Genomic DNA, 16,642 nt, shown 5'->3' on the forward strand with positions numbered 1-16,642 from the left:
AACACTTTAAGAAGCAGGGAAGAGCTATTTGAGCAGTGACCATGGTTTATGCAGGAAGCAGCAGAAGAGGAGCAGTTTTCATGATGCATCATTTATTTTTGTCTTATTTCTAAGATTGCATAACTGAGCCAGGGTTTGGTGGCATCTTTCAAAAGTGCAAAGCAAAACCAGCAAAAACCCCTCTACATCCTCATTTATTTCTGTCAATGAAGGGGACAACAGTCCAGTCATCCCCAATTCTTCCGACGCCTCGTGGGAGCTTCACGCCGACGACTTCACCAAATAATTATCGTGCAGTCTGTGTCCGGAGCTCTTTACGGAGACTGTTATTGTACCCTGCAAATGTTGTCTGGAGGCAGTATGGGACTCTGAAGTGTTCTTGATGTTGACGATGACCCTCCTTGGGTCCTGAAAAAGATGATTTGAAAAAGTTTGTTGAGAGAAGAGATGAATGGCTAATGCAAAGATTCCCTCTTCAGGGAAAATGTTTCCAGTTTGATTAGGATTACGCACTTCCGTACAACACTGGCTGCTTCAGCGCTTAAGCCAGCCTAATGGCACAATTGGTGTACATGTCGTCTTTTACACCGTGATTTGAGCTATCCATCAGTGTATTCGCGAAGGCTTTCACGGCCAGGATCTGATGGTTGTTGTGGGTTTTTCAGGCTCTTTGGCCGTGTTCTGAAGGTTGTTCTTCCTGACATTTCGCCAGTCTCTGTGTCCCGCATCTTCAGAGGACAGCACTCTGTGCTCTGGTGTAATTGGCTTGGGAGCTGAGTATTTATGGCTGTGAAATCAGCTTTTGTCCTTTTCAGGAGATGGGTGATTATGGTGATCATTGTGTTTTTGTTGACCTCTCATTGAGCTGATCTCACAGCCATAAATACTCAGCTCCCAAACAAACAGCACCAGAGCACAGAGTGCTGTCCTCTGAAGATGCCGGCCACATAGACTGGTAAAACGTGAGGAAGAACAACCTTCAGAACACGGCCAAAGAGCTTGAAAAACCCACAACAACCACTGTCCACCAGTGTCTGCTTCCTGATCTGGATCAGCTTCAGTGGCTTTGCATTGCTTTTTGGTTTTTTGTGTTGTTGGGTATATGGAAAGTGCTATGGAGAGATTTAAAAGACCAAAGACATGAGATAACCCAAAGACAGAAACCTAGCTTTCCTAAATCCAAACTATGGTCTCTCTAAGTCCAGTAGTATGGACGGTGCTGGTGCTTTGCCAACACTCTCACAACACTTTGATTGCATGTGTTGGAGGCAGTGGGCTGATGCACTTCAGGGTTAAGCACCAGCTGGAGCATCCAGGAAGACAAGGTAGGCATGTTGGTGGAACTGGACACTCGTTTAGAGCAGTGGTTCTTAACCCTGGGTTACTCAGGTGTTTTTGGACTGCAACTCCCAGAAGCCTTCACCACCAGCGGCGCTGGCTGGGTTTTCTGGGAGTTGCAGTCCAAGAATACCTGGATCACCCAAGGTGATCCACTGATTTAGACAACCTGATGAACTGCCCTGGACAGTCACCCTATCATAAACAAGCTCAGTTTGCTTTGGTTTTGATCACTGAGAGATGCCGAAGGTTCACACAGGAAGAAAAAAAAACATGCACACATATGCATGAAGTTCAGCATCGACCAACCTCCAGGGTTCTGGCGCATCACTTACGCCCATCTTTTAATTGTGGAGATGGGCACTCACTCCCATGATCCTCAACCCTCAATTTTGTTTTCCCCCCCAAAAAATGGTCATTTATTTTAAAAAGTTCCCATTCCCTCTAATGGCCTGCAATATCCTATAACGTACGTTATAATTTATCAGAAAATAAGCAGATACAACCAGATCACACATTTATTTATTTATTTATTTATTTATTTATTTATTTATTTATTTATTTATTTATTTATTTTATTTTATTTTATTTTATTTTATTTTATTTTATTTATATCCCACCTATCTGGTCGTGTTAGGACCACTCTAGGCGACATTAAAAAGAAGCATCCCCTATTAACATCGCATCAGCAGTTCGCCTGGAGAGTGAAGTCCAGTGGGCCTTAGAAAGCCTGGCTAACAACAAGGCCAGTGGAGGTGATGGCATTCCAGTTGAACTATTTAAAATCTCAAAAGATGACGCTGTGAAGGTGCTACATTCAATATGCTAGCAAGAAAACTCAACAGTGGCCAGAGGATTGGAAAAGATCAGTCTACATCCCAATCCCAAAGAAAGGCAGTGCCAAAGAATGCTCCAACTACCGTACAATTGCACTCATTTCACATGCTAGCAAATATATGCTCAAAATCCTGCAAGGTAGGCTTCAGCAGTATGTGGACCGAGAACTCCAAGAAGTATAAGCTGGATTCCGAACGGGCAGAAGAACCAGAGACCATATTGCTAACATGCGCTGGATTATGGAGAAAGCAAGAGAGTTCCAGAAAAATATTTACTTCTGCTTCATTGATTATGCAAAAGCCTTTGACTGTGTGGACCACAGCAAACTATGGCAAGTCCTTAAAGAAATGGGAGTGCCTGACCACCTTATTTATCTCCTGAGAAACCTATTTGTGGGACAGGAAGCAACAGTTAGAACTGAATATGGAACAACTGATTGGTTCAAGATTGGGAAAGGAGTACGACAAGGCTGTATATTGTCTCCCAGCTTATTTAACTTATATGCAGAATACATCATGCGGAAGGCTGGACTGGAGGAATCCCAAGCCAGATTTAAGATTGCCGGAAGAAGACATAAGACATAAGACATAAGAAATTTATTTGTCATTGTGCTCACAAGTGGGTGCAACGAAATGAGGTGCTCTTCCCCAAGGTAAAACTGGACAACACCACTACAAAAAAAAGTTAAAATATACACAACTTTCACCATCCAAATATAGATACCCCGTTTTCTCTCAGCAATTAAAATTCCACCAAAAACCTATGGCCCCGCATTTAAACTCAATACTGCACTTGGGTAAAAACTGTTCTTGAATCTGCTTGTCCTTGCTTTCAATACCCTGAATCTCCTTCCTGATGGTAATAGTTTAAAGAGCTGATATCCCGGATGAGAGGAGTCTTTCAGTATGTTAGATATCTTCCTCTTACATCTGTTCTTATACAATTCTTCCAAAGAGGGGAGTGAACAGCCAATGATGTTTTGGGCCGTCTTAATCACCCTTTGAATTGCCTTTTTCTCTGCCACTGTGCAGCTCGTGAACCATACACAGAGACAGTAGGATAATATGCTCTCAATCGAACTCCGATAGAAGGTGATTAACAAACTCTCAGTCAATTGTTGCTTTCTAAGAATCCTTAGAAAATACAACCGTTGTTGTGCCTTCCTGATTAACGCAGCGGTGTTTGCACTCCAAGTTAGGTCATTTGTTATGATAGTCCCAAGAAACTTACATTCAACCACCTGTTCCACACAAACTCCATCTATATACAGTGGCTGAATGTCTGCTCTTTTTTTCCTATAGTCCACTATGAATTCCTTGGTTTTTTGGATGTTAAATAAAAGATTGGTTTTTTTTGCACCAGCGGGATAGCTGTAATACCTCGTCCCGATACGCAGACTCATCATCCCCAGAGATAAGTCCTACTAGTGTAGTATCGTCTGCAAATTTGATAATCCTATTACTGGGATGGTTATTGGTGCAATCCGATGAATAAATGGAGAACAGTAGTGGACTAAGGACACAGCCTTGTGGAGTGCCAGTGCTGAGTATCTTGTCAGTAGAGATGTAGTCATTCAGTTTAACCCTTTGTGGACGATTTGTTAAAAAATCCAAAATCCACAGACAGATAGAATCTGGAAAATCAAGATCTTTAAGTTTGTCTATTAATCTGTGGGGTATAATGGTGTTAAAAGCAGAGCTAAAGTCCGCGAACAGCATTCTTACATAATTCCCTTGTGTTTCCAAGTGGGATAAAGCCATATAAAGCACAGTATTGATCGCATCCTCGGTTGATCTATTTTCTTTATAAGCAAACTGAAGCCCATCAAAGGGATCAGGAAGGAATATCAACAACCTCCGATATGCAGATGATACCACTCTGATGGCAGAAAGTGAGGAGGAATTAAAGAACCTCTTAATGAGGGTGAAAGAGAAGAGTGCCAAAAACAGTCTGAAACTCAACATCAAAAAAACTAAGATCATGGCCACTGGTCCCATCACCTCCTGGGAAATGGAAGATATGGAGGCAGTGACAGCTCTGACTTTCTTGGGCTCCATGATCACTGCAGATGGAGACAGCAGCCCCGAAATTAAAAGACGCCTGCTTCTTGGAGGAAAGCAATGACAAACCTGGACAGCATCTTAAAAAGCAGAGACATCACCTTGCCAACAAAAGTTCGAATAGTCAAAGCTATGGTTTTCCCTGTAGTGATGTATGGAGGTGAGAGTTGGACCATAAAGAAAGCTGACCGCCGAATAATTGATGCCTTTGAATTGTGGTGCTGAAGGAGGCTCTTGAGAGTCCCCTGGACTGCAAGGAGAACAAACCTATCAATTCTAAAGGAAATCAAACCAGAGTGCTCCCTGGAAGGACAGATCCTGAAGCCGAGGCTCCAATACTTTGGCCATCTCATGAGAAGAGAAGACTCCCTGGAAAAGGCCCTGATGTTGGGAAAGTATGAACAAAAGAGGAGAAGGGGACGACAGAGGATGAGATGGTTGGACAGGGTCATTGAAGCTACCAACATGAATTTGATCCAACTCCAGGAGGCAGTGGAAGACAGGAGGGCCTGGCGTGCTCTGGTCCATGGGGTCACAAAGAGTCGGACACGACTAAACGACAATGACGACGATCCCTCCTGGAGCTACGCTGCACACACACACACACACACACACACGCAAGCACGCACGCACGTACCTGGATTTTTAGGAGCAACGACCCCTGCGGGCAGTCCGGGAACTCCTGCTGCACAGGAGGAGGAAGGCGAGGTGGGGCGGCTCGGGATGGTCCTGCTGCTGATTCTCTGGTCTGGCTGTAAATGCAGCTGCAAAATAAACAGCAATAATACTTTGATATTCTGTTCCCACTTGTTCTGTCCTTTGAAAAATCTTGCCTTTTCCCTTTGTTCTTTGTACTTGTTGTTCCAGACCGCCTTCCCTCTTTCGAGGCCATGATCTAAAAGACTGGGCTAGGCCAGGTGTTTGTATAGATGAAACGTGACATCACAAGGTATTGTTACCCGGTGTTGCTAAGCAAGATCGGTGTTATAGTTATTTTCAGGGGATTTTTTTAAAAAATGTACAACCATCTACATTTATTCAAATACAGTCATGTCATCTTCTTCTGGTTGCTACACAATAGTGGAGGGCAGGGTTTCACTTAACTAGGGATTATTTTTGGGGTAGGGCTTCTATTACGAGCATCCTGAAAAATCATACTAGGTTAGGTCTTCTTCTTGAGGGGGACCCCAACCCAAAGCATCTAATGGCCTGCAATATCCTGCCTATTGTAAGCCATTTCTATGGAAAGAAAGCAAGAATAGTCGTAGGTCCCCCCCCCTCACCTTGTGAACTGAATACCAAGTTGATATAGGCATTGGTATCATTATCTATTATTGCTTTATCGACTAGAGACTCCCTGTTCATCATAAAGAAATCCTCCAGGATCTGCCTCTAGACACAAGGAGATGGGGGTTGATTCTGCTCTCACTATTCTCAGAAATGTCAAGTTTCCTCCAAAATAGCACCCCATTCCAGCCATTTTCAACCTTTTTTTGGCCATGACCATAAACACAATATGAAAGAAATAAAGGTCAAATCAGGATTGTATAAGTCACATAGCAGACTTTATAAATTAGGGTGCGAATAATTGTTTTCAGTCTGTAGCCCCTTTCAAATGTACCAGGACCCCTCTACTGAAAATGGCTGCCTTATTCAAGCCCCTGCATGTGAGATCATAATCCCTTTGTATTTTACCTCTAATGCAGTGGAAGCACACAAAATTCTTTAAAAGTCTGGTGGTTGTTCAAATCACTAAACAGATCTAGTACTGTACTTCGGACATATCATGAGAAAACAAGACACAGTGGACAACACAATAATGTTAGGGAAAGTGCCAGTCAGTATGAAATGAGGAATGCTTTACACAAGATGGACTGATTCAGTAAAGGAAGCCATGACTTTTAGTTTGCAAACTCTTAGGAGAGCTGTTAGTGACAAGACCACTTAGAGGTCATTAATTCATGATTTTTCAGAGTAGTCATGTTTGTCTATGCACGTAGTATCAGACCAAAAAAGAAAAAAAAGAAAAAGAAAAAAGAGAAAAAAATTAGTGGCATTTTTAAAATTAATTGTAAAATATAGCAATATCAAATATAAATATAACAGAAAATACAGTACAGTACTGTAAAACATAACATATATAAGTTAGTCTTATATATGTTATGTTTTACAGTATTTTCTGTTGTTACATTTATATTTGATATTGCTATTGTTCTCTTTTGGAATTTCCACTTCGCTGGACAAATGTTCTGTCTTTTGTATTCCTTTTTCTGCCTATTAATTAACATTTACCAGCTTCCACTCTGTTCGTCTTCCATCCATCATAAGATTTCTGGGTTATTTTTCTCTATCACATGCTCTGAATCCTGCGGCTGACTGCATGGTTTCTGAAGCCTCATAAGCACCCAAAAGCAGGCAGTTTTTAGTTCTCTTGCCTGAATGGGTCAGAAAAATAAATACAAGAACTGCAGATCAAATCCATCTTGAAGTTGCTAAGGTGAGGCTATCATACTTTGGACATTTCAGGACAAAACAAGAGGCACTGAAAAACGATCATCAAAGTAGGAAAAACGGAAGATTGTAGGAAAAAAACGGAAGACCAAACATGAGATGGGCAGATCTGAGCAGGGCTGTTAATTTTTTAAATTTAAATTTATTTGAAATATTTTTACTCTGCTTTTCTCCTTAAAAAGGACCCAAGGTGGCTCACAACATAAAAAGGCAGGATTAAAAGCTAACAACAGCGAGTACTGTATACAAACACTGAAAGGGATCAAACAGAAAAGGAACAAACAAAAGCATTAACAAAATACATTCAAAGCAGTTAAGATACAATCCATTTTGAAAAAAAAAGCCTCTTTTGCCTGCCTGCAGGACAGCCAAGATGGGGCCAGCCTGGCTTCCAGTGGGAGGGAGTTCCAAAGTCTGGGTGCAGCAATTAATTAATAGATGAATTACAATTCGAAAGCAAGTCAACGGCACATAATATCATTTTTAAAAATAACTTTATTTTATTTTTTCTGGCTATACATTGCATTGATCCACGTTCACCTGGACTCCTAGGTCCATAAAAATATTTTTGTTTTTCCTGCGCGGCTTCAGAATCAAAGGTCTGCCGGTTTTATCCTGGATGTCAGTCAGCCTCGGAAAGCCGCCTCTCCCCGCCTCGGAGGCCGCTCGTTTCCCGGAATCGAGCCGCCCTTTCTCGACAACCAAAAGCGAAAGAAAACTTCGCTCCGCGTCGAGAGCGCGCATGTGTCGGAAAGCACCGCTTTCCCGTTATAGCTCGCTAGCGGAGGGAGATCTGCCCAGCTACTGATGACGCGAGGCCCTTTCCTTTATTCCGATTGGGGCAGGAAGGGCGCCTTATAAGCGGGGAGCGCGTCCGCGTTAAGAAGGTGCGCAGCGGGCGGTTCAGACGGAGCGGGTGCAGCGCGGGGGTTTCCGAGGAGTTTTGCGCGTCTGTACTGTGGAGCAGGCCATGGCGAGCTACCTGACCTGGGTCGTTTTTGCGATCTGCATCACGGCTCTGAAAGCCGTAATAAGTAAGACTTCATTTTATTGCAGCCTGCGGAACTCCCTAACACTTTCTTTCTTTCTTTCTTTCTTTCTTTCTTTCTTTCTTTCTTTCTTTCTTTCTTTCTTTCTTTCTTTCTTTCTTTCTTTCGAACTTCTGCTTCTTTCCTTAAACAAAAAAATTCCAGGGAAAATCCTGCTCAGTTGTTTTCTTTTTCTTTTCTTTTTTTGAAGGAGACGGGAGAGAGCTCCGTTTTCCTCTGAATTCATGGCAGGGCAGGATTTGAGCTTGTGCTTTTTGTTTAGTGGGGAAAAAAACAACACACCCTGCCATGGGGCAGCTCAGTTGTTGTTTTTTTAATTTGTATTTATACAAATGCAGGCAAACAGATCCAGGCACCTACTAGACGCTTTGGGTACAGAGATCCGGGAGTCACGTCCAGACCATGTCTTTGTGCGGAGGAATAATGGCTTTTATTGGGGCTTCTGCAATTCCAGAGAGGCAAGATGTCTGGGATGGTGTGATACACACCACTTGCCCCTTGCCACAATCCCCACGTGGCTCCTGCCTGTCTCACCTAAGTGTTCACACTACAGTACATGTTTTTCAGTGGACACCAGTTGATTACATCAATGTTACCAATTATTAATAATGGAGGTGCAGGCGATGTGTCCTTTTCTCTTTTTTTGAAAGAACCAAATAGAAATTGTTTCGTCTTGCAGAGGATGATAGTGAATGTTGTGAACTCGTAAACATCCTCCTTCAGGCAGGCTCCCACTCAAACTCCCAAAACTTTCCAACTCTCCCTAAATTCTCACTCCCCCTCCCGCTGCTGAGTCTCTTCTTTCTCCTGACTCCGCCTCTCCATCTATGCAGATATGATATTAATATTTATGATCTGGGCAGATGCTACAACCGCTAAGGCCTGTGATGGGGCCACAGCAGGCGGGGCCCCGTTTGGGCACATCTTCCTCCCCCTGGCTGAGATGCAAGGCGAGAGGGTGCCAGAGATGCCACCCCCCAAACCAGCTTAGAATGCAGGATGGGAGTTGGATGACTAGAATCAGGGAGCATGGATTGTTTGTACATATTTGAAGAGGCACTGGTCCAGCACGAGGCAAAAAGTCCGCCCTGAAACCAGCAAAATCGGAGCTGGACAGAGGACAGGTGGTATTGGTCTTCAGTGTGGAAGGGGTGGTCACTTTCAAATTGGCCTCCTCAGCCACACTAGACGCTGTTCCAAGTCCTCTTTTCAGAGCACGTTACCCTAGTATCTCTTGACTGAAGGATGCCTACAGCTATAGACTGTACTGAGCAAGACAGTAAAATTTAGAAGACCAGAACATGTGCAGCTCAGTGGTTGGGAGTTCGATTCCCTAGTTGTGCATCCTTGACGGGCTGGACTTGATGATCTATAGGGCCCCTTCTAGCTCCGCATTTCTAGGATTATTATTATTTTCTAACAATGAGGCCTTCTTTAGGAAAACATGTCAACCCTCCTCTCCCAATATACAGTATTTGTTTATTTATTGGATTTCTATCCTGCCCATCTAGACCAAAGGTCTACTCTGGGCGGTATCACAGTAATCTGGGATAGAGGGTGAGGCCTGGAGGGGAAAACCTGAAGAAAACTATTGTGATTCAGGAACATTTCCGAGGGAAATTCCTGCTCATCAGTTTTCTTGTTTTTCTTTTGGTTTTTGAAGGAGAGCAGAGAGCTCTGTTTTTCTTCTGAATTAATTGCAGGGCAGGATTTGAGCTTGTGCTTTGTTCAGTGAAAAAAACAATCTGCCATGTGGCAGCTCAGGTTTTTTAAAATTTGTATTTATACAAATGCAAGCAAACCAATATACATACCTAGAAAAACCTAAATAACATTAAAAATACAATGTTACAGTTAGATTGTTTGTACTACTTGTGTTTTCCTCTCAGAGTGACTTTTTTTTAAAAAAATGTATGCCTTTTAATCTTTGCCTTAATATTACTTGTTAATTGATGTAAGAGGTCTCCTTCATTGTTCATAATTTTTAAACATCACTTTTTAATTGTGTTAACCACTGTGATATACTTCTTTCAACGTTAAATATTGTCTTTCATTGTTTTTAGCTGCCTTAGGTCCTTCTCAAGGAGAAAGGCAGGGTAAAATATTTTAAATAGATAAATAAATACATATATGAATAAAGTGCTCTTCTCCCCTGGGACTGTTTGGAGGTATAACTAGTTTTTCCTACATTTATGGAACCCCGGTTTCCTTCCAGAACTGCATTGACTCTTCCAAAGGTGCATGGCCCTTCCCTTTTATTAATACAAAATTACCGTAATAAATTTTTCCCAGATATCAATAACAATATTATTATTTATGAAAGCCTTCTTTAGTTTAATATTGCATGTTACTCTATCATTAATAGTTATATCCTGAACTTCTGTATACTGTTAATTTAATTGAAAATCATACTTTACTTTCGAATTCCTTGCTACCATTAATCTTGTCGCTATGAGCTAATGTGGAATTAATTTTTTCTGTGTTTTCCCGACTCCCACTAATAATCGGCTTCATGCAAGCCACGGCTCCTGTTGAGAGCTGGTAGCATCATCTTAGAAGAAGCAGTTTTTCCAGCAAGGATGAGTTTTCTTCGCTTCATCCTGTAGCACATCTGTAGAGAGTGAAAGAGACCGGGAATGGAGCCGACCCTACCATTAGGCAAAGATGATGCAGCAGTAATATAGAGGGAGGGGAGGGTTGTGTGTGAGGCAGCCCCCCCCCCCCCTGTAAACAACCCTGCTGCCATCAGGTGGAATATAGAGGATGCTGTTGTGCCACTAAGAGAGCAGAAAGATTCAACTGCCATGCTTGGCTTTTGTATATAGTTCAAAATGGGATGCCATTTTGTTTTTTTGCTGACGGCAGCCAACAGCTTTGGGCGAGCCCTAACCAAGAACATGACAGAAACTGTAGTGAAAGGGTGCTAGAGAAAGTTTGTGGGCCCACGCTGCACGAGACGCAGGAAATTTGTCCTCAGATTTTTTTCCCAAATATTTTTATTTTTGCCGAAAATTTGCCAGGGCAGGAGGACTCTGAATCTGATTAGAGCAGTGGCAACAGGAAGCAAAGCAAAAGTGGGGAATTTACTGTTTTTTTTTTTTAAATGGAGGGAGGTTAACCCTTTTCTCTTGCACTCTTTCTTCAATTATAATAGTTTCGCAGTCTGAAGCTGTCTACCAAGACAGGCAAAAATCCCCGTATACTACTTCTTTCTGCTACACCGTTATGGAAGATAGTAGGGTGGCTGTGTTTAGATCAGACAAAAATGGGACGAGTGGGGGAAATGTAGGTGGAATTAGCCCCTCTTAAAGGAAGGAGTGCATGCATGCTGATGCGATTTGGCCATAGACGAAATGTGGGTATATATCCCACATTGCTTCTGCTGGCCTCGGGAGTAATGGAGGGAAGGTTAGGTGTTTTAATCGTTGCTGTTCCTGTCCCGAATAAAATGCCTTAAACAGATTTTCTTCCTTTCTTACCCTTCTGAGCATCCTCCTGATGCCCTGGGAGGCACTAGGGGCTTCATTAACGCCTGTTTATTGGCTTGTTTCTAGGGCTTTTTAATGAGTCAGAAATTCCTGTTCAGACTCAATGTTGCCCGGTTGTAAAGAGTAATAAGAGGAAGGGTGAAATGGCGTAGTAGCAAATGCTGCTTGCACTTTCTGTTTTCCCTCCTCCTGGTTTCTAAGCCAGTAAACGTCCTAACCCTAACCTCTTCTGCTGGAATGCAAGCCAGTGCATTTGTTGTGTGTCCTCGACAGAAGGAAGAGACTGCACACCCAGGCAGGCTCTAACTCCTAGGAATTGTGTGGAATTAAACTACCCGTTTCTATCTATTATATATTTCTGCCTAATTGTTAAGATATGTTAGGAAACAGTTTTGTTGTACTGTATAATGTTCTGCATCATTTTGTATTGTCTGAAATCGATCCCAATTGTGTTCCTCAAAGAGAGGGCAGGATGTAAATATATAAATATTTTAGTATATCGATAAAGTGGAGAGGAACGCCAACACCGCAGAAATAAATGTGCAGTCTTTCAGCTTTCTACAGTACAGTGGTGCCTCGCTAGACAGTTACCCCGCATGACAGTTTTTTCCGCTAGACATTGACTTTTTGCGATCGCTATAGCAGTTCACAAAACTGTGATTCCTGTGGGTCAATTTTGCTGGACAATGTTTGGTCCCTGCTTCGCAAACCGATTTTTGCTAGACAACGATTTGCTTTTCGCTAGACAATGATTTCGCTAAACAGCTATTTCAGTGGAATGGATTATCATCGTCTAGCAAGGTACCACTGTATAGGGAAATAACATGAGGGTTGGAAATGGTTTTTGATTATCGTTACTGCACAGGCAGTAAAAGATGTGAAAGAATTGTTATGTGCTGTTAAGTTGCCTCCAATTTGTGGTGACCCTATGAATGAGCCATAAATGGCCCGGCCTCAACAGCCCTGCTCGGCTCTTGGAAACTCATGCCTGTAGTTTCCTTTACGTAGGAAGTCAATCCATCTCATATTTGGTCTTCCGCATTTCCTACTGCCTTCACTTTTGCCGACATTATTGTCTTTCCCAGAGAGTCTTGCTCTTGAGGGTCTTTTCTAATTCCTTCATTGCTGCTTCTGAGCCTCAGTCTTCTGATTTCTTGGCTGCAGTCTCCATTTGGGTTTATGACATGTCTGGGTTTCAGTTTCTTCATTCTCAAATCTGACGTTGTGTAGTTATTCTGTAGTCACCATTTTTATTATGATAAGAGAGTGCAAAATGAAACAAGAGATAGGGCTGGAAGATGTGACTCCCAGGTTGGAAAGCAGTCGAGCAGCTACTAGGGAATAGTCAAGTCCAAAGTTGCTCAACGAAATATATTAAATACCAGTAGGGGCTGTCCATGGGAAAGAATAGCCTGGGTAAATTTCTCCTTCTTCATTCCTACAGGAGAACCAGACATCCAGGTGTATACCCGCTTTCCAGTGGAGTTCGGCAAAACCAACACCCTCAATTGTTATGTTGAGCACTTCCATCCTCCCAAAATCGACATCACTCTTCTCAAGGATAATGTCCCAATTGAGAATGTGAAGAAGTCCGATCTTTCCTTTGACCGCGACTGGACCTTCCATTTGTTGGTCTCTGCAGAATTTGTTCCTGAGCAGAACTCTGTGTACACCTGCAAAGTGGAACATGATAGCTTGCAGCAAGCCAAGATTGTAAAATTGGGTGAGTATTTTACTTTTGTCTTCTGGGAATGGGTTTTGTGCTCTTGCTCCTTTTCTATCACATTCTGAGACGGGTGGATCATTGTAGCTTGGGTTCCCCGAGAAAGCACCTTATCGTTCACCAGACAGTGATTCCTATGGGGGAATTTCGCTGGACAATGTTTGGTCCCTGCTTTGCAAACCAATTTTCGCTAGACGATTTTTGACAGCTCCCTCCGTGCTCGCAAAACGGGTGTTTTTGGGACCTAAGCTTCGCAAGACAGCTAATTAAACAGCTGATCGGCAGTTCACAAAGTGGCTTTCCTATGGCCAATCTTCACTAGACAATGATGATTCTTCCCCATTGGAACGCATTAAACAGGTTTCAATGCATTCCAATGGGGAAATGCTTTTTGCTAGACAATGATTTCGCTAAACAGCGATTTCAGTGGAACGGATTATCATCGTCTAGCGAGGCACCACTGTCTATCTCTTGAACTCTGAACAAGTGTGTAGGCGCCATGTGCCATCCCATGTCTTCAGCTCAGCCTTGTGGCGCTTCTGTTTGTAAAGCAGGACAGTGAACAGAAAATACCCCCTTGGGCAAATGGCAGGACAGAAGGGCTGCAAGCACAATAAACAGTTAGGCAGGAAGGAAATAAAACAAGATTCATTATACAACAGAAAGTCAGAGAGATCTCCCTGTATTTAAAAAATACTGACGCCATTGCCTTCTTTTACAGACTATTAATAAGAAACTGATGGTCCCAGTAAACCAGGTATGGTATGGCTCTTTCATGGGTTGGATGTGAATTTGCTATGTTTGTGTATTAAAAGAGGAAATTTCACCTTACTTTAAAATCCCGTTGATCTGTTTCCTAGTAAAGCTAGTCTTTAAAAGCGGGTGGGGGTAGATAGGATATAAAATAGAAGATTTGCAGCTTATCTGTCTGCGACACCTCTTTGTCTCAGCTTTGCAGCCAGTGATAGAATCTGGCCCCTCTTCCTTGCAGAAGTGCACATTCCGGGTCAGAGAGATGATCCTTGGCTTGACAAAATGGTGATGTAAAATCTTCAGGCAGATGTTCCGTTCCTAGTAGCCAAGGCCGTGAGCAGTCCGACTGAGCCAGCAGTGCTGTGTTGTATACTTTAAATAATGTGACCCGAATCTGAATTTGGGAATGTTATTTTTTTTTCCTACAGCTTGCAAAATCAGCAAACCAAGTAACTTTCAAGCTCTGTATTGTATAGCTGGCTAGTTGGATCAGTGGTTTAAGTAGAGGTTGGAAGTTGATTTCTCATTGGGCCTCCTTGACGGGCTGGACTCAGTGATCCATAAGATCCCTTCCACCTCTGCTGTTCTAAAAGGGATTGATTGACTGTCTGATTGATTGATTGAATTTGTATATTGCCCATCTAGTTGCATGCCATTATTCTCGGTTGTGTACACCGAAAGAAACATATGAAAGCATCATTCCCCACTCATTCAACAAACATATAATCAAAGCCCCCATCCATGCATAGGTTTTTAAAGGTTGTGTGTTGTTGACCAAGAACAGTTGAACTTGATAGAAATGCACTTTTCATAAACGTTAAGTAAACAAGGGGAAAAGATAGTATAAATGTAAACAACATTAGTATAGTACTTTAAAATGTTCAACGTATTCCATATGTATTTAGTTGGCTTCACTACGACAGTCCTTTAAGGCAGTGGTCCCCAACCTTGGGCCTCCAGATGTTCTTGGACTTCAGCTCCCGGAAACTTTCACCACCACCTCTGCTGGCTAGGATTTCTGGGAGCTGAAGTCCAAGAACATCTGGAGGCCCAAGGTTGGGGACCCCTGATATAAGGGAATCAGGTTTTGTTGGAGGCAGAGAGATTTCGGCTGGTAGCTGGCCTCAAAAGCTTTAGAGTTCAGTTCTCATAAGGCTCACCTCGCATGGCCAGTAGTGAGACCCAAACATCTGGGGGGGGGTTTGATGTAAAGGTTAGCACGGTACTAGATTCACTACTCAAACATTGCTGGTTCTTTAAAAAATAAATACAATACACAGCTTAGGATTCTTTTTCTACCTCTTTTATCCAGGGTTGAAGAGCATCGCATTTCAAGAATTGCATTCATCTATTTCCTGAGCATACGTCACATTCTGTTCTTGTATTGCTAACCACTAATAATGAATGTCATTATACAGTTTTCTGACATAATGCTAATGGAGCTGAGCAATAGAGCAACTCACTCCCAGATTTTGCGGTGAGGGTCACACTAGGATCCATGAGTTAATTGCTTGTGTGTATCAGGTTGCGGATGCTTGATGTAGTTTATTATTCTAGAGATTTTGAGGTTATGATTTTCAGCTTTTTTTAGGTATGCCCACTGTAAGCTAAGAATGCATTGGCAATTTGAACTATCCTTCAGTTACAGTAGCATAAATATTTGGGCAATTTGATTAAATAACTTGTAACTTTCTGTTGCCTTTGCTTTCAACATTTGCTTTTAAAATCTGCCAGGAATTTGATAAGATCTTTGTAACAGTGTTTAAAAGATCAAATCTTTCATACTTTGTAATCGAATATACTGTAAATCAGCTTGTCCTTTGGCATTCCTTAAAATGTAACTTCTGCATGTTTGGAGCAGTCTAATAAAGTACAACTACTAATATTTTCTGTTGCTGGTTTTGATTAATCGATTCGCTCTGGAGTCCTCTACATTTCAATTGCAGAAGAAATCTTGTGTCGTTCAGTGGGGCTTACGCCTGAAGAAGAGTAAACGAGGGGAACAGCCTTGGTGAGCAAACCTCAGCACGTTGGCTCAGAATGAAGTCCAACGTGGTGGAACATAATCCCAAGCCTGCACAGGATAGCATTGTAAACATGGCTACGGAATATCGGAGCATCCTTCAAGAGCCTTAGGGAGGAATCCTTGCGATCATTTATTTTGGTTACATAGGCAGCAAACTCAAAGGTGACTTGTGATCAGGACAGGATTCACATACCCCAATTTTGGGGTGAAGAGGCTCCCTGTTCAACCCACAAGCCACCCCTGTCTATACCCCAGAATCTACTATTCAGAATCTACTATTTTGGCCATAATGTATGGCTACAGCTGAGTTCAGAAAAAGGATTCCAGTTATTTAACATGCCAGTTTCCATTACAGTATTATCACTAGTAAACAGGCATATTAATTAATTTCATGGCCTCTCCCAATTTGAAGAGACCCTTGTCCAGCAGGCCGAGGCAAAGAGGAAGTCACAAAAGCAGCAAAACCAGGGAGCTGGACAGGGGACAGATTGGATTTGTCTTCAGTGTGGAAGAGATTGTCACTCTCGAATTGGCCTCCTCAGCCACACTAGACACTGTTCCAAGTCCTCCATACAGAGCACGTTACCATAGTCTTTCGAGACAAGGATGCCTACTAATTTATACACTGCATTTGTCAAATTGCTGGGCTGTGGTTTGGTCACGATAAAGCAATAACAATGATTATAGAATCGGAATATATCCAGGATTCCCAGTGTGGTGTAGTGGATAGAGAGAAGGACAAGGACTTTGGAGAAGAGGGCTCAAATCCGTGTTCAACCATAGAAACTCACTGACGAACTGGAATTGGTAAAAGCACTCCTTTAAAGATCCCATTTACCTTGAAAGTCTTATTAGGG

At 42.4% G+C, this 16,642-nt stretch overlaps 1 protein-coding gene across 1 annotated transcript; it reads left to right on the forward strand.

Annotated features, from left to right (window-relative positions):
* The first annotated feature begins 7,614 nt into the window (after window positions 1-7,614).
* Window positions 7,615-15,644, forward strand: B2M (beta-2-microglobulin). Its single transcript, XM_020808065.3, has 4 exons — window positions 7,615-7,780; window positions 12,728-13,006; window positions 13,728-13,763; window positions 15,072-15,644. The coding sequence occupies exons 1-3, from the start codon at window positions 7,717-7,719 to the stop codon at window positions 13,733-13,735; spliced, it is 351 nt and encodes a 116-aa protein (XP_020663724.3). The 5' UTR covers window positions 7,615-7,716; the 3' UTR covers window positions 13,736-13,763; window positions 15,072-15,644.
* Window positions 15,645-16,642: the final 998 nt, after the last annotated feature.

This window comes from Pogona vitticeps, chromosome 12 (genome assembly GCF_051106095.1).
Source record: "Pogona vitticeps strain Pit_001003342236 chromosome 12, PviZW2.1, whole genome shotgun sequence".
In the NCBI taxonomy this organism is placed as follows: domain Eukaryota; kingdom Metazoa; phylum Chordata; class Lepidosauria; order Squamata; family Agamidae; genus Pogona; species Pogona vitticeps.

Bases quoted from the DNA above. Each gene is read 5' to 3' on its own strand.
- B2M (XM_020808065.3), top strand. From the start codon at position 7,717: ATGGCGAGCTACCTGACCTGGGTCGTTTTTGCGATCTGCATCACGGCT. The intron at 7,781-12,727 runs GTAAGACTTCAT...TCATTCCTACAG, and splicing joins GGCTCTGAAAGCCGTAATAA to GAGAACCAGACATCCAGGTG.